This window comes from Festucalex cinctus, chromosome 3, assembly GCF_051991245.1.
Source record: "Festucalex cinctus isolate MCC-2025b chromosome 3, RoL_Fcin_1.0, whole genome shotgun sequence".
NCBI lineage: Eukaryota > Metazoa > Chordata > Actinopteri > Syngnathiformes > Syngnathidae > Festucalex > Festucalex cinctus.
The window spans coordinates 9,623,742-9,651,000 of NC_135413.1; the positions used below are offsets into that span (position 1 = coordinate 9,623,742).

General features: G+C 39.8%; 1 protein-coding gene across 1 annotated transcript in view; it reads right to left on the reverse strand.

The window, feature by feature from the left end:
* Positions 1–27,259, reverse strand: part of LOC144015591 (voltage-dependent calcium channel subunit alpha-2/delta-1) — a 132,655-nt gene that overhangs the window by 101,037 nt on the left and 4,359 nt on the right. Inside the window, exons 2-3 of the mRNA XM_077515714.1 lie at positions 16,525–16,606; positions 14,390–14,506 (exon numbers count right to left, since the gene is read on the reverse strand). Of these exons, the coding sequence (XP_077371840.1) occupies positions 14,390–14,506; positions 16,525–16,606 (199 nt within the window). The remainder of the gene's footprint in view (positions 1–14,389; positions 14,507–16,524; positions 16,607–27,259) is intronic.

A 27,259-nucleotide genomic window follows, 5' to 3' on the forward strand; every position in this document is an offset into this window, starting at 1 on the left:
CATGTTGTGGACACTCATCTCAAGGTCTCACAAGACAGAAAAACTCACCAAAATTATGTGCACTTACGGCGCTAGGCTTTAGTTACAGCAGTGGTGATGTTCCTGCTACCCCCTTTCCCTCATACCTCTCCGTTTCAATGAGCATTTAAATCTCAGCTTTCTGCGATTACGTAATCGCGTGTTGTCAAACCGTGGTTTAATCGCAAATACAATTAATCGTTCAGCCCTAATATTTGACACAAACACACATACATGCATACATACATACTTAACTTGTCTTTTCCAGCTCGTATTGTGGAACAAAGTCCAGTTCTCATGTTTAATGCAGTGCGAAATGCTTTTTGTATCATTTCTTGCAAAAGCCCCACGAGACGTGTTGCATAGTGAAGAAAGACGAGCACGTATAGACTGGAAAGACGCTCAGCTCGACTGAACCCCAGACTCTCTTGTGTGTGCATGCACAAAAAAAAAGAAGAAAGAAAAGCTATACTAAAGCCTGAAATCAATGGTCCATTCAGAGCACAGCACTTTCTCCCTTACACAACAAAGCAATACGCTCAAAGAGCAGTAATGGCCTAAAAGATCATTAACGCACACACGCTTGTATTCCCTCCACCCACTCATGTCCATCCACAGTTGGGAAGTTTTGTCATCACAAGACCCTAGAAAACAAAAAAATAGGAGGAATACGACAATGAGTGTGGACATCAATATTGGAAGCTGAGTAGAAGTGCGTCCAGGATGAGGAGAATGATAAAGGTTATTGATTAATGCAGCGCAAAGAGGAAAACAACTCATTAAAACGTGAGAACAAACACACAGAAAACCTTCACTGAGTAAATATCTTGTTCTGCATGCTTGAAGAAATGAGGCAACTGTATTATTCAATTCAAAAAAAAGAAAAAAAAATATGGGGAGCGCAGAAAATCAGGAAGAGTGGGACGAGTGAGCGTGTGGCACATCAAACACTGGACGTGGAGGTCGGGGCAGATAAAGAACATGTTGATTTTTATATTCCACTTTGATAGAGTGGCGTGGCAAAGGGCCAGGGAGAAGGCCACAGTGGAGGGAAGACGATAAAGAAAGAGAGTGGCGCTCTGGATGCTCTGTGGGAGAGCCTCGCTTGAATCTCCCACAGGAACATCGGCAGCTGCTTCTGTCTCACGCTCCAATGTCAAAGCAGTCCACCCCTGAGAACATCATGTGGCATAAATTGTCAGCCATTGACTCACTTATAAATATTTATCTATCGATCCATCTAATTTCTATGCTGTTTATCCTGTTCAGTAGGCCTGAGCACGAAACACTGGTGACTCAAATTGATTGTTAAAATGAATGCCGACTCAATTTTCGCATTTAAGTGATAATGAATCACAGAATACTGTATTTTCATGCGTACTAGTGTCACAGCAACACAGCATTGTGTGATGCAGACTTCATGAACAACACCTGGAAATGTTTGCATGTATGGGAATGTTAAGCTGGCTAATGTGCATTATTAAATTGTTCAGAGGTAAAGTCCACCTATATATCAATACCTTTGTCAATACTTCGCTGTAGGCCTCTGATGCTGTCCTAGAACGAAGGGAGTTTGCAACATTGGACCCTGGGCCGGAGAGATGAACACTTCCCGGGTTAGCTTACTCGTGCTAGATAGCTGCTACAACTGACATAGGACTGTCTCAGAAAATTAGAATATTGTGATAAAGTCCATTATTTTCTGTAATGCAATTAAATAAGCAAAAACGCCATACATTCTGGATTCATTACAAATCAACTGAAATATTGCAAGCCTTTTATTGTTTTAATCTAGCTGACTATGGCATTTTTTTTTTACTTGGTCAGAGGAAATATTCTAATATTTTGAAATAGGATATTTGTGTTTTCTTAAACTGTAAGCCATAATCAGCAATATTAAAACAACATATTTTTGCTTATTTAATTGCATTACAGAAAATAATGGACTTTGTCACAATATTCAAATTTTCTGAGACAGTCCTGTATACATTGTGACCACGTCTTCGGTTTGCGAGCACTGAGCGCTACCAGTGAGCTAAAATTCTGGGGAGCCGACAAAGCTAAGGACTTTATTTGAACTCGGAGAAAGTGAGGTACGGAAAAAGCTGACCAACTTTTTTCTTTTTAAAAACAGTAAATGTGTTTTTCATTTTTTTATTTAATTTAAATGTTATTACTTTTTTTTTTTTAATTTACAATACTATTTTTTATGCGCCCCCATTAGTCTACAAGTAGCTTTCTGAATAATATTGGATTTGTGGATAATGAGTTAAGTAGCTGGGTTTTTTTTCCATAGCAGGGGGCGACCATTTTGCCACTTGCTGTCAACTGGAAAATAACATAAAAGTTGATCAGGTCTCAGGCAACAACCAATCACTCATCTTCTGAGTTTGATTGTGTGAATCTTGCATGAAGAGCTGAGATTGTCCGCTACCTGAGACCTGAGCAACTGTGATGTCAATTTCAATTGACAGCAGATGGCGACCCCCTAGGATGGATCGATTTTGCCGCTTTATTCATATCCCACAAACACAATGTTAATCAGAATAATATGTCAATAAATAAATTTTTTATTATATGTATAACGAACTACAGTGTGTTGCATTTTGAAATCATTGAACAGCTTAAAACAACACAAAATGTTGTTTCTGCATGTTACAAAAACATTTTGAACTATGAAAAAAGACAATTAGTTGTAGCTTGCTTTCAAATAAATAAGTACGGTAATTGTCTATTTGAGACCACCTTGTTATCATGAAATTAAAGCCAAATTTAAATTATTCACCTGCAGCGAACCAAAATCGCGGCCTGATTCTGTGGTCTGCAATCATTTTATCACATATGGAGCTTTTAGTCGGTCGTCAGCATGAATTAAAAAAGAAAAAAAAATAACAATGTAAAATACATACAGTATTTATATCCAGATGGAATATTTATTGTACCTGATTAATGTGATTTTTGCTCCTGCATCTCAACATAGGGCTGTGACATTACCTTCTTTTTCACACGATTGTATGCTGTCATGAGGCGTGTGCGATGTTTCTTTTAAATATATTTCATGTAGCATGCATTGAACGTTCTATTCAAAAACAATTTCTTTCCTTGGATTTATCCATGGTTTGTCTAACGGGTCAAATAGCTCAATAAATCCTGTCACCAGGTGGAGCAGAATCCTGCTATAAATGAATGCAGACTTGTCCACTGCCTTCCTTCTGAGCACATAAAAAATTTCCTCTTCTGTGGCAAAAGTCGGAGTAGCTATTTGAGTCATGAAGTGTAGACATAACTTCCCACATCGGGCCGTAGTATTAATATGCGCATAATATTACCGATTTTTCTGAACATGTGTGAGCGTGTGAAACAAGTGTTAGGAAGTGACAAAGTTTGTGCGAACAGAAGCTGTAGTGATCTGATCATTGTTGTGAATTGAAAACGAAATGTGTGAGCATAACTTGACGATGCAGTCCATATTGCTTCTGAAAGCAATTACAGTAATCGCTTGTTTGCACTTCACTATTCACTCTGAAAAACTCACCAGTTTGACTCACCAAAGCAAAATTAGGTGACACGCAACTAAACCATTTTTTATTTTCTATAATGTGATGGAAGTCAAGTCAAAGTTGATTGATAAATGATGTCATTGATATTTTTTTTCAGCACAGTACAGCTTCTCCCACACTTTTTTTTTTGCACCACTGACCAGTTTTGACTGACTCGAACAGAAACAAATAAAAACTAATGACCCAAAATACTTGTAGAGGTCACCATTATGCTGAATGTAGTTGAATGAAGACTAGCGGTGATCGGAAGAGCCAAAGCTAGCTGTCATGACTAGGGTCATGCAAGGGTTATGCTTACTGTCATGACCAGGGTAATGCAAGGGTTATGCTTACTGTCATGACTAGTCATGCAAGGGTTATGCTTACTGTCATGACTAGGGTCATGCAAGGGTTATGTTTACTGTCATGACTAGGGTAATGCAAGGGTTATGCTTACTGTCATGACTAGGGTCATGCAAGGGTTATGCTTACTGTCATGACTAGGGTCATGCAAGGGTTATGTTTACTGTCATGACTAGGGTCATGCAAGGGTTATGCTTACTGTCATGACCAGAGTAATACAAGGGTTATGCTTACTGTCATGACTAGGGTCATGCAAGGGTTATGCTTACTGTCATGACTAAATGAATTTCAATGTACAATCATCTCTAATTGTTCTATTTACACGTCAAATTTATTTACACATCATCTTGGTGACTCCACTCACGAAAGATTCAACTCATTTATGGTATTTCTTTTATGCAAAGTGTATCTATCTAGTGCTTTTCCTGTGTAATGTCTGCATTTGTTTCACACACAGTTGCGTGTGTGCGCGTGTTGTAAATTTGTTAATCTGTCGCCTTCTGCCACAGTGTTTCCATAATGAGCGCAAGATGTGACATTATGCGCGTCAATATAATGAGCCGAGGTTATGATAGGATCAGAGATGTCTCAGTCTCCAAAACAGATGTTACTCAACCGCCCATCTCCGCTCCACGCTGATTCTATTAAGCAGAGGAGAGGTATCTGAATGCGTGTTGGTGGGAATGTGTGCGTGACAGACAGAAAGGCGGAATAGGAGGGAGCAGCGCAGATGGGGAATTCTAACAAGACTTACAGTATGGTAGGCCTGGGAGAGGTGTCGCATATAAGCCAATTTTCACCATGATGTCACGCCAACTTTAAGCCCAAAATGAACAAAAACAAAACAATTTGTCGTTTGACCATGACAGATCGCTGTAGTCTGTGTGTCATGTCAGTTGAAAAGATAAAATTCTACTTGTTAAAGATCTTCCAAGAGAAATGGAACACCCAGGGCCGGCACTAGCCATTTTGGTGCCCTAAGCATAAATGTTTAACCCCCCCAACACTCCGTCCGCACACCCCATCACCCCTCCCCCCCCTGGTAGAAATGAACAATATCTGAGTATTTGTCAGTTTTGCTTTATTAAACAAAATAACTTGTAAGTAGGGCTGGGTTTGAAATATCGATATATCGCTATCATATCGATACACCTTTTCATATCCCAATATCGATACATAAAACCATGTATCAATATATCGACCCCCCCATTTTTGTCAATTTATTTACACAGGCTGTGCTGTGGTTGTAATTTATTTAAATTATTATTTATTGTTTTTATAAGGCCATGTTAAATGAAACAGATTAATGTAACTGCAATGGATTCAATTCCTAATGTAAATATTCATATTCTTAATAATGCATTAAATTAGAGCAAGAAGTTTCTACTCTTTGCAGCATTGGTACTTTTGACTGTCTAAAATATGTGCTGCATGAATTCCTCAACTGAACCGAAAATCGTTGTGAATCATGAATTGAATCGGGCCCTTGTGAATCGAATTAAATCGATTCTGGAAATATGAATCGATACCCAGCCCTACTTCTAAGTGTCAATATTGAAGTTTTAAAAATGTTCACAAAAATAAGTGATAAATAATAAGTCTTTATAAAACTAACAATGACACCAAATACTCAAATAAATAAAGCTAAATGAATTAAAGTAAAACTCAATGCCACTACTATTAACAAATAAACATCTGGAAATAAACAAAGTGCAAGCAAGTTAGTAGAGGCCCTACAGAGGCACATGTCTACATTTCTGGGCTGCAAAATCGGCTATCAGGTCATCATATGACAGCTTTTGTGCATTTTCCGCATTTATGTTAGGGTATGAAATGCTCCTTGAACATATTGAAGCATTGATCCTGTTTTCAGAAATACAAGACAATATTCAGGGATTCTACAATGAAATATGGTTTTGAACCAACCATGGTACAGACATTTTCTAAATTGATGAGGATTATGGTATTGTGCAGGCCTATATTTAAAACACAGGTACATGAAAATTTTAATAATCTACCTTTTTAGAGAAGGACTGATAGGGCACTATGTAAAAATTCTGGACATAATGTTAAAACTATGAATATGAAATGAGGAAATCTACTTAGCCTTAAGATGATTATTATTATTATTTTCAAATTACACTTTTACCAGTACATGCCGCTCTTGGCCGTTCCATATGAAACAATATTGTCTCGTCACATTCCATTTACCCTATAATGAACGTGCTGGTCACAACCATTCCACTGCGGCGGTTTGGAGTGTTTTTTTTTTTGTTTTTTTTTGCTAACTGAGGTCATGTAAACGTAGCTGCTACAAAATAAACAAATTGTCATTGTCATACCTGCAAGTGACGCGCGAGCATCATCTCATTGTTTTTTCTTTTCCGCCCCCAATTCTTGATGCCTTTTTGATGACATATCCAAGAATAAACTTCTGCCAAATTTGCGATTGAAGCATAAAGTATACCCCAGCCCCCTCCCCCTTTCCCTAGTAGTTTGCTCCGTTGGAGCAAAAGTGCACCCCGCTACCCTCCCCCTTTCCCTAGTAGTTTGCTCCGTTGGAGCAAAAGTGCACCCCGCAGCCCTCCCCCTTTCCCTAATAGGAACAAACTACTAAGGGAGGGGGGGCACCAACGTAGACCAGCGATACCGCTCGTCGAGTAAATAATGCTACGTTATTTTTTGTATTTATTAATATGCTTTACAGGCTTTTATTTTAAATATTAGACACTGATATTATAATTACTAATATGATTATTTTTACGGGCTTGATTTGTTTTTTTGTGCCCGCTTAGGCAGTTGGTGTCCTACGCGCAGTGCGTGTTAAGCGTATGCGGAGCGCCGTGTCTGGGAACACCAGCCGTAATTTACATTTCAACAGTAAATACGTTGATTGAAAACAGACATGGTGAGCATTTGAATATTGTGAACCTGATCATTGATGGACTTGGTAATTAATTGATTTTTCTGTTGTTTCGATTATTAATTCAAACGTGCTTTTTTTTTTCCAAGCTGGAACGGAGAGTGTCCTTTCCAGCTGTCATAAGTAGCAGGACAATAGTAAACTAATACCAACCAATCCATATTACAGCTTTTAATAAGATGCAGCACACCTGCAGGGTATTTCTACATGATAGTGACAGGACAGCTGACAGGATACGTTGACAAAACTGTATCACCAATCCGACAGCTCAAAGTAAATCATAATATATGTTAGTACAGTTTTTCATTTGAAAACCGCAAGTGTGTAGCAGCACTGTGTCGCTTTTAAACTGTTATATGCATTGTGGGGCGAGGTCACAGAGAGCTGCTTATGTTGCTGTCATTAGAAAAGCCCATAAGGATAAGGCTAAGGTAAAAATCTAGTGCAGTAGGTGTGATGTAATCTAAATATATGTGTTATATTCATAATACATCACCACGTTGCCCTGGATCTTTACTATCTGCAGTAGAGCAAACACACCCTCCCATAAACCTTTAAATTAAGTTTATAGTCATAGTGATTTAATGTATGTAACTTTGAAAGCAAAACTGCGCATTCCAGCTGCAGTTTATTGCCGTGGCTTGAGGTTTTACAATAAGTGGTGTTGCAGACCCTGCCATTTGTCACCTAATGCACGTGCGAAGTACTGTACAATATATGCCAACATGCAAAAGAGCCATTAATGCTCGCTTAATGTGTATGCATGAGCTAATGTCTGTCTGCCAAGTGTTTTATCAGTTTGCCTGAATTCTGCAGGATCAACAATTTAATTTTTAATCAGGCTTTGGAGCACCGTACTTTCACTCTTCATCCACTTTGGAGCAATATCATTGCCCCTTTTTTTGCGCCCTTTCCAGTGTTTACTACAAACCTCCAAACAGTTGCATAGTTCCTTTGGTAACACAAACTCTTCACGTGGCATTTCTAATACACATTTTTTAAATATGTGAAACGTTTATGATGTTCAATATATTCCCTTTCAGCCCTGGAGGACAGTAGTACTGACATTGCAGTAAATGTTGTCATTTCTATATACATTTTTTTGTAGGGATGTCTCGATCACACTTTTTTGGACCCGAGTCCAAGTCACCTCATTTTGAAGATCGGCCGATTCCGAGTCCTGATCTGATATCTCAACATTGTATTAAGGAGGGGGGAAAAGTGTTTTTTTTTTTAAATAAATAAATAAATAAAATAAAACTATCGCAACACCTTTTATATGGTGAGAGGAGCAGTGGTTAAACTAAGTAAAACGTTTACCCACCCATCACCCTCCACGACCTTTTGTTTACACATCTATGAGTTTATCAAAGGGCTATCATTAACCAGTATATTACCGTAGTTTGTCACAAGAGCTTTATTTTTGAGAACCTATTGTAGCCGTTTTAAAGCATGCTACTTAAAGGCCCAGTCTGTCAGTTTAACTCTGGAAAAGGCACTTTTTAAATACAGGATTTAAACAAACAAACTACTTCTCAATTTACAGATCAGGGTTTGTCTTCACTTCTGGTGGTGATTTTGTCCTAAACCGCCACGCCCCCAGCCTGTATTTTGCCATTTTGTGTTTGTTTTGTAAACAGTGGGACGTTTCTGTGGAAAGACAGTGTTTACATCCCTCCAGCCAATCGCAGAGCGGGGGTCTAGAGTGTCGCAAACGGGGCCGGGCAAATTTGCTGGCTGCGTGACGTCACTCCCGCGGCAATTTGAAAGCACGCACGGATTATTATTTTTTTTTTTCACTCACTCACTCACTCACTCACTCACTCACTCACTCACTCACTCACTCACTCACTCACTCACTCACTCACTCACTCACTCACTCACTCACTCACTCACTCACAGAAGCTTACATGTGTGAAGAAAATAATGCCTCACCTCAGACATGTATCTTTTACTTCCACCTTTTGTGCGACAAAAATGTGAACTTGGTTTGTTTTTTTTCGTTATAGAAACTATATTCAGAATTGCCTTCACTCGAATTAATACTGTGCCTCATTAATTGCTGTGTCATCCACTGGAAGAAATAAAAACCTCACCTCCAACAAACATCTAATCCACTCTCAGAAAACACAAACAAAACAAAATATTCACATCTCCTAAAAATTGAAACAGAATCATATGACTGGTCGAATGTGGTAATGACAGGATTTTAAAGTCGCGTTTTTCATCAAATAATGAATTCAGCTCTAATGGATGACTTCAAATAATTGCCACACCTCAAGCAGACATATCAACTTTTCTTCTCAGTATATATCACTTAAAAGGTATTAAATTTTCTTTGTTTTTGCTAACAAAGCAATTTACTCTAAAACAATTGCCTTCACTATAATAGATATTATGCCTCAATCTACTGTGTGCCGACTTTTCATTAAATTATGGAAATGAAATACACAAACCCTAACTCCCAAATATGGCCTCCCCAGTTTGTGCCTCAATTGATACATAGTTGTACAACTTGAAAAAAAAAAAGTAAATGCCTCACCTCCAGTAAACACATCTCTCAGCTCAGGACAAAATATTGTGTGCAATGCAGCTATAGCCCTCATTAACAAATGAACACATAAACCCTCATTTCTGATGAATGCTTTATTGGTTGAGTAAATACATTTTCCTGGCACAAGTACAATTTTGCTTGTCGACTTTAATGAAGATAAATTGTTACATAAATGATCCTTAGGAAGAATAATGGCCCTCGCCAAGACCTTTGGCTTTATTTTTGTCTGTTTGGGTTCATTAACCTCGGGTAACAAGATCACTGTGACCACAGCCAGTCAGGCGAAATGCGCCACGACAGCCACCATGTGTGAATGCACGTGCCCGCTGGATATAAAGGCCCGGCATGGATCGTAAAGCCTTTGATACTGTGCTCTCTCTCCGAGCAGCGTACGGCCAAGTGCTCATTAATAATGCATGCCATACTCTTCCCACACACTTATTTATGGAGGCATGAGTACTCATACGTAGCCACACACAGGTGGCTGGTTAAACTGTCTCCTTAGTCTGGAACCGTTGAGCAGAGATAGCAAAATAAGAATTGGTTGACATCTCGCTGAAAGATGGACTTGCTTGATGTGAGATGTGTGTGTGCTTTCATTCGTTCATCCATTTATGTATCCCCTCAGGAAGGCAGAAGGCAATATCAATATGCCCGGAGGTCACTATAGGGCAGGAACGAGACAAATATGCAATAAGGAGCTAGAGGTGATCAAGCTCTCTGACCATCGTAAACAAGTACAATACAGTACGATTTTTTGTGTGACACAAGCCGGTACTTGGCCAGTTTTTTGTCTTGAGATAAAAGCAAAAATCGGTAAATACCAGTGTGCTTCAGACCCTTACCGTCAGATGGTGACAGCAAAGTTCTTTGAAAATCCAGCCACCATCAATTCACATTGGTTTCCTTGCAGTCAAGTCAGAATGTCTTTACAATAATATGTTCTATCCAGCCCGGCTTGTCTAAACAATAGTATTCTGATTAATGTTGTGTTTGTGGAATATGAATTCCATCCATCCATCCATTTTCTTGACAGCTTATTCCTCACAAGGGTCGCGGGGGGTGCTGGCGCCTATCTCAGCTGGCTCTGGGCAGTAGGCGGGGGACACCCTGGACTGGTTGCCAGCCAATCGCAGGGCACACAGAGACGAACAACCATCCACACACACAAGCACACCTAGGGACAATTCGGAGCTCCCAATTAACCTGCCATGCATGTCTTTGGAATGTGGGAGGAGACCGGAGTACCCAAAGAAGACCCACGCGGGCACGGGGAGAACATGCAAACTCCACCCAGGAAGGCCGGAGCCTGGACTCGAACCGGAGTCCTCAGAACTGGGAGGCGGACGTGCTAACCACTCGTCCACCGTACCGCCCATATCCATCCATTTTCCTGACCGCTTATTCCTCAAAAGGGTCGCGGGGGGTGCTGGCGCCTATCTCAGCTAGCTCTGGGCAGTAGGCGGGAGACACCCGGGACTGGTCGCCAGCCAATCGCAGGGCAGGAATATGAATTGAGCAGCAAAATCCAAAACATTTTTGATTGAAGGGGGCGGCAATTTTGCTACTTGTTGTCGACTGAATTATATTCATCTGAATGTGGTGTTTTGACTAGTGAGTGCGCAATAGAAGATATTATTGTAAAGAAAGTTTACTGTATGTGGAGAGCCAATATTGTGTAATATAATGTGTGTTTTATACAGTACAGTTTAGTACTATAGACACATTGCAAAACAGGTCAGGTGTTATCCGGGTGGGGACTGGAATGATTTGAGTTACGAGCACGGCATCATAAGTCAAGGTATCGCTGAAAGCGGATCCATTACCCTCCCACTGAGCTGCTTCGTTCCCATTGCTTACTTAAAACACACCAGACAGACACTTGGCAGAGACGTGTTTATGAAGCGACTGTCTGCATTGCTAATAAGACAACGAGGAGGATGCTTCATACAGGCGTCGGTTGGGGTGCTGAGAGACGAGCGCTTTCGGCGCCCACTGAATGCACGAACACATAGATGAGCGTCTATCGATGACCCACTTCTGTGCTCAGAGAAAAAAAAGAAAAAGAAAAGGAAAAACCCCCTCAGGGTCATAGCTTTCATTATTGCACTGCATTTCTGCTTTTATGTTGACATGGCTTGTATAATAGAGACTGTTTTTGTGGGTGTTGAGTAGAATTTTAGGTCATATTACGACGAGCAAGCACACCTTTTTCATGGTGAATCTTCAACATTTGTTTGCCATGCTTCAGCCACTTGAAATGGTGTAGGCTAAAAACATCTTAGTAATTTATCTATCAAAGATGCCTGCTTCAGAATGGGCAAATTCCAAGAAGAAATTGTCAAAATATGAGCTGTAGAGTTTACCTGAAATGGCTGCTTAAACCAAAATGGGTGAACTCGAGCCTGTTCAACTTTACTGCAAGGGTCCTTGAAACTTCTTCGTGCAGCCGTAAATGCTTGACATGTCGTCGTAGTTGGTGTCAGGAGTTGATTTTTTTGTATTTTTTAAGGGGGGGTGTTAATTTCCCACAAATCTTGAAATGATCACCAGACTTGGACGACGCCATGCTCTGTCCACATTAGTTGCTATAAGCAAATAAAACCATCATTTATTACTGATGTAGGCTATTGGACGCATGCTTACGGTTAATTAAGGGATTTTTCCAATATATTTCACCTTTAATTTTCTAAAGGAATCACTTTTCTAAAGGCATCCCTGGCATTATCCTTATTAGGGTCTGGCTATTTGTATTTCTGTTCAACTAAAATATTGGTTTGGCTTCAGATGCAGTCTAAAAGAGACTGTTAACCATCCTGGATGCTTCTTTACTTCCCTACTGAGAGCCTTTAGTAGCAATTGTGAGTAACGTTTATTTATTTGGAGGGGATTGTGAGCTGCCAGAGGATTGTTACAACATGGAGGAGTGTGACGGCTTCCTCTTAGAGCACAATGACGCTTATTTATCACAGGGAAAAGAAAACAATCCAATTCAGTGTCTCTAGGGATTGCGAACGTTCAGCCCGCCAAACAATTCAACATATGATTCAGTTAATTAGGAGCCAGATGGCACTACTAGAAACTGAAAACTGGATATTCGGGAAAATAAGATGTTAATCAACTCAAGTAGAGATGTTTGTTGTAAGCTGTTTAAAAAAAAAAATGTAATTATGAATGTCATAATAACCTATTTAAAGTGACATCATTAGAGTCTTCTATCGATCAGGAAGCGATGACAGTATTTTTTTTTTTTTTACATACTTTCTGAATATCTACAATGGTTGGTTGCTTTTGCCCAATTACACTGCAATTGACGGCAACGGAAAAGCTGAAGCATTTATCTTAGACTTGGGTTGACTCTCCACATATAGTATGTGCACACGGTTGTAACTGCCGTAACAACGTGCCTGATGTAAAATAAGCGAACTGAACACTAATCTAATGTTTGCATAATTGTAGCATCCACCCATTCATTTTCTTAACCGCTTACTCCTCACAAGGGTCCCGGGGGGTGCTGGAGCCTATCCCAGCCGGCTTCGGGCAGTAGGCGGAGTACACATATAAACTGGTACAATTGTAGAAATAATGAGGAATTTTACCTACTTCTTATTATATGTAAAAAAATTAAACGTTTTTTGGCAAATTTTTTATGCATCGGTTCCATAGACATTGTGCTGCTTATTCTGGTTCGCAAGCCTAGGCCACTTGGGAGCAGCATTATCCAGACTTAGACGGTGACACGGGAGTGGATTTTCACTCCCCTGTCCCATTCCACTCCCACAGCAAAAAACCTATCCAAGTCCTGAACAATAGTTTAAAAATAAAAAATAAAATGCGGTCCTGTCACGGTGAAAACGACTCCCATCCTGTCCTGCTCCCATTCAGAATTACGCCCACTCCCATACCACTCCCATTATGGAGGTCAACCACATCAGTAAAAAAAAAAAAAAAAAAAAAAAATGAGTATGGAAAGAAAGTGTGTATCTGTCGAAGGGTTTTCCCCCGATTGCATATTGAATTAATCTCTCTCCCATGAAGTTTTTATCCTGTCCCACCCCAATCCCGTGATTAAAAGATAAAGTTCACTCCCATCGCACGGAAAAAAATGTCAGACAAAAATCCAGACATATGGATATAAATGGATACATTATCAGCTCCTCAGTAAGCCACAGTAATAGTAGTCAGGCGTTTTTCCACCGCTGGAGCTTTTGGAGAGTTTTTCAGATTACCTTGGTAAAATTCAGTTTGCGTGTTTTTCCACCAACAACAATTACCAGGGTAATTAAATTCCCCAGGGGGCATCCAAGTACTATCTCAGCAGCAGGGTCTTGAGCCAGGCAGGAACTTTGAGGGGGCGGGCTTCAATGACCGTGGCTGATTGGTCAAATTTGGGGGCGTTGTTTTTACATCGGCTGGACTCAGTCAAACTCATTTAAATTAATTACCAAGAACTCAAAGACGCTGTGGAAACACAATTCCAAATTCCCTGCTGCTTTTACAACCAAGAACTCCCTTTACCCAGAACTCAAAGTTCCTGATCTTGTTGGTGGAAAAACAGCTATTCTTTGCAGGGTAGAAGAACTAGGACAGCTTCTCATTTCATTTTCATTCCTATTCTGAATTGGACGTTTGATCATACTATTTACAATTTCGGTCGACTACGTTTCTCAAGAGGTGCAACAGCTTGACAAATTACAGAAAAATATGGTTTGCTATGGTAAAAGGCAAAATGAGAGCAAGATGAAAACTCAAGCACAAAATGTGTGCCTATGTTTCGGGGGTTTGTGAGTATAGCAGGCTGCCCTGCACCTGAAAACCACTGTTCGAGTGTAAACCACACTGTCAGTTTGATAAAATCCCCATGGGAAAGTGTCTTTGTCAGAGCAAGCTGTCATTTCTCGGAACTAGACCTCGTTAGTAAAGATGTCGGCATGCGCCACGGCATGATCCACCTCCACACAGATGCTTACTTTGTATAGTGTTCAGTCTTACCTCCAAGGCTGTAGACCTCTTACGAAGCAGCTGTTCGATGTTCCTGGCTGCTCTGGCCACCAGCTCCTCGGCGTCATTCTGCTCTACACTGTACAGGTGCTTGTTCCTTAAGAAAATCTACAAACACACACACATGCACACACAGCAATATAGAAGAACATCAATGTTGATTACATTTGTGAAAAAGTTAAACCTGCAAATATCAGTGTAAGGACCTCCCAAAAATGTCTACCTTTAACCAAAATGGCTAACATTATTTTCACTTTAGGGCAGGGATGCAATCAAATTACACAGTAAATCTCTAGTGAGAAAGTTAATTTTGTTGTCAAAAACGAAGCAATTTCCTACATGTTCTATCCGTACCGAGCTAGATTATGGAATATAGTCCTAAAACATGAAAACATTTTACATTATACACTAGTTTGCAAAATTGTAGTTTTTGAGTATGTTATGCTAAACCTCTCCAAATGGATATTTTCTGAGACAATTTCATTTTGTTCTGCCTTAATTTATGTTTTACGGCATCTTGTCCAGGATGCCTAAAATAGCAACAAATTTGCCAGGGTAAAGGTTTTTGGGGAAAAAAATATAGTGAGGGAGTCCTCCCTGCCAAAGTTGCTAGGTCCTGATTTGAAGGGGCCGTGCCTATGACTCCTAAAATACAAAAGTATTTGCAGGATACACATTTACAGTTGTTGTAATAGACTGTGTTCAGTCCATACCTTGTCAGTAGAGGTGTGCAAAATTTCCGATTCTTAGATTATTCACGATTCGGCCGTGGAACAATCGAGAACGATTCACAAAAGTCCAAATTCCGATTATATAAATATGCCAAGGGAACCGAAACTAAAAGTGGACCGGAGCGGAAAGTACGCGGATCTGAAACGCAGTAGCGCGCGCGGTCTTCGGGACGCTTAATGGGACGGACCGAGAGTACACATCCACAACTCACGCCTCGACATTCAAAACAACAACAAGCATGGCTGAGCTGACCAACCCACCTCTTCGTCCGATCAGACCTGCTCCGAAAAGGCAAACAACTTCAGGCGGAAGTATCAGCTAGCTGGCTGCAGTGCGTCGGTTAGCGTTCGACAGGGCGCCGCGCAGTGATACAAACGAACGAACAGAAAAGTAGTGGCTGGCGGTAATGGCGTCTGACTTTATTCAGAAAAGAGTATTGTGGTGGAAATGTATCACGCTTTTGAAAACAAATAGTTTTTTTTTAGAAGAAAAACGCTTTATTTCCGAGACCCCAGCCAGCTTGCTGGACTATTTTCCTCTCGTCCAACGTCGAACATGAACGCGTGTCACCGAACGCTGTCAGAAAGAAGTCAGTGCTGATCGCACACACGGGAGGTGAGGATCAAATTGAGATTCATGTTAAAAAAGCCGAACGATCCCTTTAATGTTTACACGTTCATGTTTACACAAGTTAAAAAGCAGAAAAGCACTTGAGGGTTTTTTTTTGTACCTCTGAGAAACTTTAATGTTTACATGTTCATCTTTACACAACTTAAAAAGCAGGAAAGCACTTTTTTTTTATTTTTTTAGGCATTTGTATTGAAGTAGTAGTTCACATTGTCTTTCATTTATATCTCAGTGCACTTTTGAGTGGATAAAAATAATATATTTTTGCTCAATGCTATGTTTTATTCTGTTGAAGACTGAATATACTTAAAAGCTGTTGTTACAGAATGAGGACTTGAGTATTTTATTTACTGTTTTGAACTGTTAACTTGATACTGAAATAGTAGTTTATTTAGGCCTGAGAGGACTTTTGTACTATTTTTGTAACTAATGTACGAAACATTAAAAGCACCAAAATACATTGTTTTTTTTTTGCTGCCTGGGGGGAAATCAATAATCGTTTTATAATCGAATCGTAGCCTCTGAATCGTAATCGCAATCGAATCGTGAGGTGCCCCAAGATTCCCACCTCTACTTGTCAGGTTTTGTGGGTCTCATCCCATGTCCAGAACCAACCAGAATTGTTTTTGCCGGAATCAATTATTATTTTTTTTTTGGCATTTAGTGGGTCATATGAAGTCCTCAGACTGCCATGCTTAGGCAAATACAGCAATTTCAATTCAATTGCAATTTCAAGCATTAACGATCCATCATTGGCATGTTCATACCTGGGTGAGGCTCTTGCCGGCGGTGGCCGTTTCTGCTAGGGTGATGAGCTCTTTCTGCATCTGATCAACCCATTCTTTAATCCTACCAAACAGAAGACAAATGCACACACACAGCAGCGGCGTTAAGCCAATTCAGAGGCAACATCACGGGTGCAATTAAGTTGTCAATCACACCAGCCCAGTAGGCGACAGGCGAGCTGCTCAATCATGACACATCAAAACAAACATGGGATTCATTGGGGGAGGTGTAGCCAAACAGGTTGGCCAATCTGATTGAAAGGACCAGGGTCCAGCAGACCTTTCGTAATGTTCACCCATACATTATCTGAACCGCTTATCCTCACGGTCGCAGACGTGTTGGAGCCTATCCCAGCTATCTTCGGGCAGTAGGCAGTATACACCCTAAACAGGTTGCCAGCCAATCGCAGCATAATGTACAGTTAATGTTTGACCAGCTACTAGCTAGCTAAACTGTTAGCTGGTATCTGTGAGTTTTGTAAAAACAAATAGACATTATAGTTGGTGTGACTTTTATCTTTGAGTGGCAAACCATGTTTGTTGCTATCGTCTTTCTTGCATATAAACATAGGCTGCGTTCAGTTTGCAGGCATATCTGACTCGATTCCTCCTCAAATCCGATTTTTAGGACTGATTGTCTATGTCCAGAATGTTTTTAACAAGTGTCCAAATCCGATCTTGCCCTGTTCAGACTGAGCCACATTATTGACCCATCTGACAGGTTGCTGTAGCAACGACATCGATCGGAGGTGGCGCGCCCAGCGCATGTAGTGTTTAACGTTAATGTGACGCTGTTTACCGCTCCGGACTTCAAGTTCCTCACAAGCGTGTCAAGCGGTTTTCTTTCTTTCTTTCTTTAGAGGACCATGTGTCTACGGCTACAGCCAGGTACTAATTCGCTATTTCCGGTTGCACATGTGAAGAACTGATGGGGCAGTGAGACCGACTTCAGCGTAAGTAACGTAAACTTTCACTGTATTTCTGTCTATGTTGAACATGAGAGGAGTCGACAGCACAGTGGAGCGTTTGACTGCCGAGCATGCAAGGAACCAGCCGAGCAGCGAACCGATTGGATATTGATAGCGCGGCACATTGGGTTTTTGCTTGCTTAGAGTGACGTCAAGGACAGCCAAATCTGTTCTGAATGTTTCGATTCGAGCTGATCAGACAGAGACATCCTGTCCAAATCGGATATGAAACTACCTCCTGCATGTGGTTTCAATCCGTCAGACTACAAAAGAGACATCCATTTTCAATCTGAATGGGCTAAAAATCAGATTTGGGCTGGCAGTATGAACAAGGCCTTAATCCTTGTGTTAAGATGTGCGGTGGTTGAGAATCCAAATGCAGGGATGCAGTCAAAAAATGTGATTTAATCCAAACAAAAGACGAGGAACTACAGCATACAAAAAAAATATATATATATATATATATATATATACATACATTAAAACAGAGTCCAAAACAACTAGGGTCAAACTCCAATCAAATACTGTGAAAACTTTCCAAAGGATTAGGACGTTCAACACAAACGGCAACAAGCACCTGACATAGACAAGCAGAAAACTAAATACACATAATAACATGACAATGAGAGACACCTGGACAAAATACACGCGAGGGAGCCGATTGGATGACACGAGGGACCAGGATGACAAGCAAAGGTGGATATGGTAAAACTTGACGAGACATTGACAAAGGGAGACACACAAGGAAAACATGACAAACCAAACTTAAGTGAATTAAATTTTGGTTTATACAGTTATCTATTTGTTTTTGACATTCAGTCACACAAAACATTAACTCATTCCCTCACAGCCATTTTCACTGAAGCAACCCCATTCACTCCCGGCTGGTTTACTGGATTTTGATTCTGTCTGCCCCACAGAATATTCTGTTCTATTGCTCTAAAAACATGTAACCTACCAAAAGAAAAATTAGAGTCTCTTCTTTCATCAGGAAAAAAAAAAAAGTATATTTCTATCTGTTTCGTTTTGCAGCAATTAGCATTAGAATATAGCTAAGTTTCATCCTAATTCACAAATCTGTTTAAAACAGTGGGGAAAACAAATTGTTGCAACATGGCCCTGGTTGATCTCTTATACTCTGCTGCTACCTGCTGGCCATTTTGTAATAACTACCATTGTCCATGCGTCTCTCTTCAGTTCAGAGGCTGCATCAAAGCCTTCTGTATGCTCTAGCATAAAAAATAAAATAATGTATAAATACGTCTTAGTAGTAGTACCGTATTTAAAATAGAACGTATTTATACGTTTTTGGGAGTAAATTAGTTAATTAAACTGTTACAATTTGGGGACGCTGTTTGGTATAACTGTGTGTCACCTGCACAGCCCTGATAGTCACCATTAGAGTTCCATAGAATTTTACCCAAGGGTAGCATAATACCGGTTGCACAAGAGGGCAAATAATTGATCCTTGAGGAACCCCATATGTCACGGCCATTCGATCAGATTCAAAACTCCCAAAAGTCACAAAGCATCTCCTTTCCTCAAAGCAGGACCTGAACCATATTGAGACGGTTACATTTAGTCCTACCCAAGTTTCCAACCTGTTCAACAATATACATTAGGAACTACCGTATCAAAAAGTGCACTGAGATCCAACAAGACTCGAACTGACACCTTTCCTGAGTCAGTGTTCAACCTTATACAATATCATTTAACACTTGGGTAAGAGCTGATTCTGTACTGTGATGAGGTCAGAAATCTGATTGGAATTTTTCAAAAAGTCAATTTGAGTTTCAAAAAGGACTGAGGACTTTCTCGACAATCTTGGTTAAGAAGGGGAGGTTTGAGGTGGGCCAATAGTTTCCGAACAGTAAGGGGGAAGCATCCAGCTTTTTATTTCATTGTATTTTTTAAGTGGTTTTATGACAGCTACTAACAGACATTTTGGAAGCTCTGTTGACTGAAGTGAGCAATTGATTATTGAGGCCTTGTTTACTAGGGGCACAATCAGCGTTTTTAACCACCCGCGAGCCCGTGTGACTTGATGGTGAAAAGGTCTATTAAGCTGTCAATCACGTCGGCCCTCGTAGGCGACAGCGAGCAGCTCGATTGTGAGACATCAAAACAAACAAGAGATTAATTTGGTGAGGTGTTGCCAAACAGGTCAGTCAATCTGATTGAAAGGACCAGCATTCAATAGCGTGTCATCAGGCGATTTCCCGAGAAGCGGGCCAAATGGGCTCCACGTCAGTGACAATGACGGTGATGTGAGAAAGCGAGCCGGGAAATGGGGAGGTAAGACCCGTGTGCTTGTCTATAAGATCCCGATGGAAATCAGGTCTGAAAAGCGTGACAAATCGACCTTTTGAATTCGACCATGATGTCACACATACTTGGCAATAGATGGAGTTTTCTAAAAGTAAACAAACCCTTACATGTCATTTGACCAAGGCAAAATGCTTGAGAAAACAGGATAAATGGTTTGAATGATTATATCTATGAGCCATCTTTTCATCTGCTATAGTTATAATGTGTAGTAGTGCTGGCGATATGGTGATATATAATCAATATAATCAACAAGATAATTCAAAAAATGATGTGGAGGAAATTCTGACATACAAAGTAGCCTACTTAACATGATCATTGAGGGACTGGCTAATGAACTGACTTATTGTTTCTTGGATTAATAACACGTCCCCCGCCTACTGCCCAGAGCCAGCTGAGATAGGCGCCAGCACCCCCCGCGACCCTTGTGAGGAATAAGCGGTCAAGAAAATGGATAGATGGATGGATTAATAACACCATAGTTTGCTGTAGAGCTGGTGTTAGCTAGTAGGCTAACCATTATGTTTTACTAAATTACTAAAAAAACAACCCAACATTTTATACATACAATACCTGTGAGACCTGTGTTTTGATTGTTTTCAGGTCAAATGAAAGGTAGTTTATCACTTTCTGCCATAGTGCCTATTATTTACAATTTACAAATATTATGAAAAGGTCTATAATGTCACACGAGCACTACACCACTTGGGTATGTTTGGATCCTAAGACTAAAGCTCTGGAAATTACAATCTTGCGTAACTAAAAAAAAAAAAAAAGCCACCCCCTTTGGTACGCTTACTCACAAACGAGCGATCATTCCAGCCCTACTACAATAATTACAATAACCGTGTATATAGAACAATCTGAAAGGCTAAATGTGGAGCATTATCTCTCACCCAAGTTAGTGTTATGTCAACTTTAGTAACAAAAACGAATAAAGTCAATCACAATAATTAAAAAAATAAAATGATATGATGTGCAAACGCTCTGCTTCCTGAACATTTGTATTAGTACTGCCATAGCCACGCGACACCCCGAATCCACGTCACACCACACACGGCAGAGTATGCATGGAAAAACCAATATGCTCAACCAGTGGATATTTCCTAGTGAGTGTAATGGCCGTTGTGTACGAACAATATATCAGTCTGGCTCCATGCAACTGAGCAGGCTACAAAATATACAAGAAGCCAGAAGAGAAATGTTTTCACCGACAATCTTTCACGATATGTGGAGAATATTCAGAGCACCGATGGTAAGAAAGATGAGACCATTTGGACAGCAGCAGGGGAAGCACAAAGTGAAATTGTTTAGGAGAAGGGAAAAAAAAAAAAGCTCGCCTTTTGGGAACAAATTGCAGTGCAAAGCAGCTGCTTGCCTTTAATTCCCAAAGCCAGATGGTTATGGAGAAGCACTGCAGACTGAGCAGAATGGGCTGCTTTATGAACAAAAAAAAATAATGTATATTCTGTTCTGTAAATGTGCAGCCACAGCACAATGTGCAATGCCTAATATTTAATTCCATTTTATATGCTGACTCGGGCGGAAAGGCTGTGAGGACCTGGCTGATGACTGCACATTAAAACACAAATTTTAAACTTCCCAATAGAAATGTAGAGAACCATAATGTAGACACTAATGCAAAATGGACGGTTTACACAGACTGCTTTGAGTGCTAAAACACTTTCACTGTAGGAGCATTTTCGGAAAAAAAAAAAAAGGCAATTTTGAGGCCCTATTTTTATGATTTCAGCCCATAAAACACAGTTGACATACAGAAACTGTCTGAGTTTTGCCAAATTGTGATAGTCGAATATTATTAAAATATTATTCAAGTGTTTAAGCTTTCAATAAAGTCATGAAAAGGGAATAATACCAAACAAAAAAGTGACTAATATGCAAATATGTTGTAACTGAGCAAGATTGTATGGCTTCACCCAAATGATAACTTGCTGGACACTTTACATATCACCTCAACATGAAGTCATGTCGAGATGATATTATGTAAATTAGTAGTGTTGTTCCGATACCGATACTGGTATCGGCAGAGGTGCCGATACTGCACTAAAACAGTGGTATCGGTATCGGTGACTACCAACAAGTAACATGTCGATACCATTAATTCCAACGCTAATATAGGATTTTGCATGCAGTATTATGTGTCCTCCTGGTGAACGACATTCACTGATACGTGACATGTTCACTGCATGCCGATCTAAGATATCCTATTGGCCCTTGAATGCCCTGAACCAATAGCAGGACAGCTTTTTCATGTTGAGGAGAAAAACCCTTAAATATCGGTACGGTATCGGCCGATACTGCAAAGGTGGGTATCGGTATCGGTATCGGGGGCCAAAAAATGGCATCGGAACAACACTATAAATTAGATGACATATGATATCACAATCTGTGAAAATACATAACGGTTTTCTCACAGGCCTCTTAAAAAAGATTTCCTCGGTTGTTTAATTTCATATTTGATGGGTGGCCAGGCACTCCAGACATACTATTTCTATACAAGCCATTAAAAAGTCAATTTTCCATAGCATGGCCCTTTTTAACTGCAAGCGCATTTGGGAAATGGCTGTACATAGAGGTAATATCCTTTGCAGCTATAAATGTCAATGCAATCGAGTGTTTTTTTTTCCCCACTGTGTGACCATTTCAAGGCTTTCCAGTAGCCTACTGTAAGTACAGTATCACAGCACGATTTCATCGCAGCTGTGGCATATTTTTGCAATTCCCTGATTTGATCACATTATTCCTACCCGTGCGGTTCTCTTTTATCCTCCCAAGTGTGCTGATTGTGGATGTCAAATTAGCATTTGAGAGCAGCACAATTAGTCATATTCCCAGTTTGTATGTTAATGTGGAATGGAATGAGGACTTCTTGGACTGTAAATGCTGTACAGTGAAGTCAGCTCTGTGTTACACACTTGATGTTTGCAAGGAAGTGGACATCTCTCCAGTGTGCGATTAATAACCTTGCTCCCTTAAATCATGTATTTCCAACATTCCGCTTGACTAACATCCAGCAGCTGCTTATCAGATTGATTACTGCTATCAATACTTCAGGCGAGACTAAATCGTATACGACCAAAAAAAAAAAGTTATTCAGTGGTGCCTTAAGATAAGAGTTTCATTTGTTTGAAACTCAAAAACTCATCAAATCATTAGCCATCAAAATTAAAGGAAAGTCCATTAATCTAAAAAAAAGAAAAGAAATGGAATGTGTGTTTGAATGAGAAAAATATTACCGTACTCTATAATATTGTAGTTTGTATTAACATCACAAAATAGTATGTTTAAAAAAAATGAAACAGTTTGTGCATCATTGTGACTGTTAGCTATTAGGGCTGTCAAAGTTAAATCATGAATAGATTAATTAATCACAGAAAATTGTCGCATTAATCACGTCTTAACGCATATTAATCTCACTATTTTTTTGGGGACGGCACTTGAGCCTTGAACGTAACCGCGGATGGTTACATTGAAGGCTGCGCAGGTCAGTGATTATGTCAATGCACGGCATTTCCTACGCTTGTTGTTCCAAGATGAGCGGGGTGACTCCAGTTGGTGTGTTCGGTGGTAAATTTCGCTTTAAAAAACACCCCGACGGGGAGTTTAGATAAAACAAAAGTAATTTGCATTTAAGTAATTAATAATTTCTGAATTGTACCCAGTTGATATGATGCTGTTACCAAGTTTACTTCAGCATTCAACACGTTCTTTGCAGTATAATTGCTGAATTGCACCCAATTGATATGATGCTGTTACATTTTGAGCAATACACGCATGCATGCAATTGTGTACATGCATTTAATCAATGTTTGCAAATGACATTCATATCATAAAATGCGTTGTCAAAATATTATGGTAATTTGTATTTATTTTATATTACGCAAGTAAATTAGTTAATCAAAATTAAAATGTGTGATTAATCAGATAAATAATTTTAATCGTTTGCCAGCACTAATATATATATATATTTATATATATATATATATATATATATATATATATATATATATATATATATATATATATATATATATATCTCACGGTCAAGGTGGTTGACCCCCACCTACTGCCCGAAGCTGGCTGGGATAGGCTCCAGCATCCCCACGACCCTTGTGAGGAGTAAGTGGTCAATAAAATGGATGGATGGATGGATGGATGGATGGATAGATAAAGATGGTCATAACGAAATGACTCCTCATTAAAGCTGCTATGTCACAAGTTTTTTTTTCTTAAGAGGATAAAGAATATATGCCTGAGCATTATTGTGTGCCTGCATGCAATGCTCCACCGTTTGCATTCAAAAATCCATTAAAGGTTTATACCATGAGGCATTGATGCTAGTCTTTAGTCTGTCAATGGTGTTTTACATCATTTGGTAGCATTAAGCTAAATTGAATGGCTTTATATTTGTGTGAAATACACAACACTTAAGTTACTTGATTAGTGTTTTTTTTTCTTTCAGTTTTACAGAAGCTAATTTAGCAGCTTGATGGAATAGTGTCACGGTATGTAGGAGATTGTGGACCCAAATTGAGGAGATAGATCAGATGATGGGAATTGGCAACTTAGGGTGATTTATTAACTCTGCAAGAAAACCAAAACTAGTCTTGACAAGAACTGACTTGACTTGACTTGACTTGACTTGACTTGACTTGACTTGACTTGACTTGACTTGACTTGACTTGACTTGACTTGACTTGACTTGACTTGACAGCCAATACACCCAGCATGACCCACGTAACATCAGCAATGCACCCACACCGACTGGACAAACACAACAGGCTAAATACACCAACACTAATGAGCTAAGGAGACACACCTGGGGGAAACACAAGTGGCTGAGGGCAGTGATTGGTCACACAAAGAGGGAATGAAAGACACACTCAGGTGGACACTGTTAAACAAATGAGACAAGGGAAGAAACGAGGAACACATGACAAAAACCACCAACCACAGACAAACACTCCAAAAAAAACACCAAAAGAAAACAAAATCCCAACCCTGCAGGACCAAAACATGACAAATAGTGGTTAACAGTTCTACCTTCCACCTGTTCAGGGTTCAAATCTCAGCTCTGGCTGTCCATTGTTGAGTTTTCATTTCCTACAACGCTTATCCTCAGCTGATTTTGTGCGAGAGGCGGCTTATACCCTGGACTGGTCTCCAGCCAGCCTATCAAACCCAGAACCACTCAAACCTTCAATTGTGGGGCAGATGTGCTTACCACTTGGATATGTTTAGAATGTATTTCTTTCGTCTTTGTAATGTTCCTAAATCTGAACTAATTCTACCATTGCTCGTTTTTACCTGAGAAGTTCCTCAGAAGTATTAATTGAAAGCAACATTGAACATTGAACTGCTGAATGTGCTTGTAAACAAAACCCCTGCAGGGTCGCACTCCACGGCAGAATTTTTAATACACTATCTTTATTGGATCTCACAAAACGTTGTGGCTGGTCTTTCATTGTGCACAGGTCAGTTAGGGGTTAGCTGCAGCCGATTGCAACCAATAGCACTAATGGTACATATTACTAATGTGTGAATAACATCATCATTGTATCGCTTTTCATTTGGTGAATCATAGGGATGCTTGTGTAAATGATGATGCTGTAGCTGATTAAAAAGTATTCAGAAATGTGTGAAAAGTATGAAAATAATTGCCGTAAAGCTGCGGTGAGTAGTATTCTTTCAGCTTGGCTTGCTGTGTTTTGATTAGTCCAGCCCCTGGTATAACAGCAGCACACAAATAAACACAGGCACACTACAGGCAAATGGGTCAGACGCATTGTTGCTGTTTTTCCAACGCAGGAAGAGCAAATGGGGGCAAACAGGAGGAAACAATGCAAAACAAGCAAGAGACAGATGTGATACCAGCATCACTTTGGAGGGAATAATGAGCTGGCCAGTGGAGGATGGCCCCCACCATCAAACGTTGACTCCATGCTAACCCACATTAGATGGCGTAGCCAAAAAATATTCACAATTTAACGTCGCCCATCTGTCAGGGATACCTGCTTCGTATTTGGGTGCATTTCATAGAAGGAGTTTGGCTATGCTCGCACCCTGGAATTTGCCTATAATTCTGGTTAATTTTAACATTACAACTGTGCTTATATATAGGAAAATTAAAATGGCCTAAATAATGATTCATTTAAAATGCATTGCAGTTAAAAGTTGCATTGTACCTAAATAGATGTTGAAAAACAAACAGTTCTATGGAGTGCAAGGAAATGTACTACGCTTATGTCATGTCCTTGCCTGGTCCAGTCTTGGCGACCAGTTTTCTCACGTCCTATCCAGTCTGTGACTTGTTTTTTTGTAAATAAAGTTCCTCACATTGCCCTTCCTGTCTGTCTCCCTGCCTGGTTTCTCTGCAATTGGGTCCATACACCTACAACTGTGACAGCTTAAAAGTTAAATACAATTAAACTCTACTTAAGCAATGATTGCAATTCATGAGCCTACCACTAGAAGTATCCCATGTACAATATCCCACACTTTGAGAGTCAGTGCTTTAAATGTTCAGGTTTCATGTGATACTTAGAGATTAGATTTTTTATTTTTTTTGAAAGATGTCAAATCCAAATCTTTCTTTGCAAATATTACATTTTAAATTCTATGCACGCCTGCAAGACAAAACACAGCATTCTGATTAACATTACTTTGTGGAATATGAATGAATGAAAAAATTCACCCATTTGAATGCATATGATTTTGCCACTTGCTGTGGACTTAACATGACATTATGGCTCACCTGTTTTCTGAATTTGCAATCTGAGCCCTTAGGCACTGTGATGTCATTTTCAATAGACAGCAACAGACAAAATGGCCGCTCCCTAGATGGATAAAAACCGGAGGATTTTGCTATTTAAGTCATACTCCACAAACACGATATTAAACAAACTACTTTCTTTAGACTAGTAGCGCATAGAACATATTATTGTAAAGAACATTTTTTACTTGACTTCCTTTTTAAGTTGAACGACTGCAGGCACACTGAATTTATGTAAAGTTGCCATCAGATCTCATGACTAGTTAAAAAAAAACACTGAGCAAATAAATTACAATGTGATGTTGTTGCTGCGCCAATGCCAATAGGCTACCACCATCACAACCCCTCCCATCCATTCTTTCACGCTAAATCTAATGATGGATGAACTGAGGCTTGTGAGCACCTTATTTTAATTTCTTTTGCTTCATCTCGTGTGGCTAAATGATCTATTTGCATCTCATCGAAATGTGCGGGGAAACGGGCGGGGGTATTGCTTGCCGCTGCGATGAAGACTTCTCATTGTCATGGTGATAAATGGATCGGAGACTGGGAAAAATCTAGCTGGAGTTGTTAAAACGTGCTTGCATTCATGACTTAATACTCGTCAGAGACATAGTCAATACATTTGAAA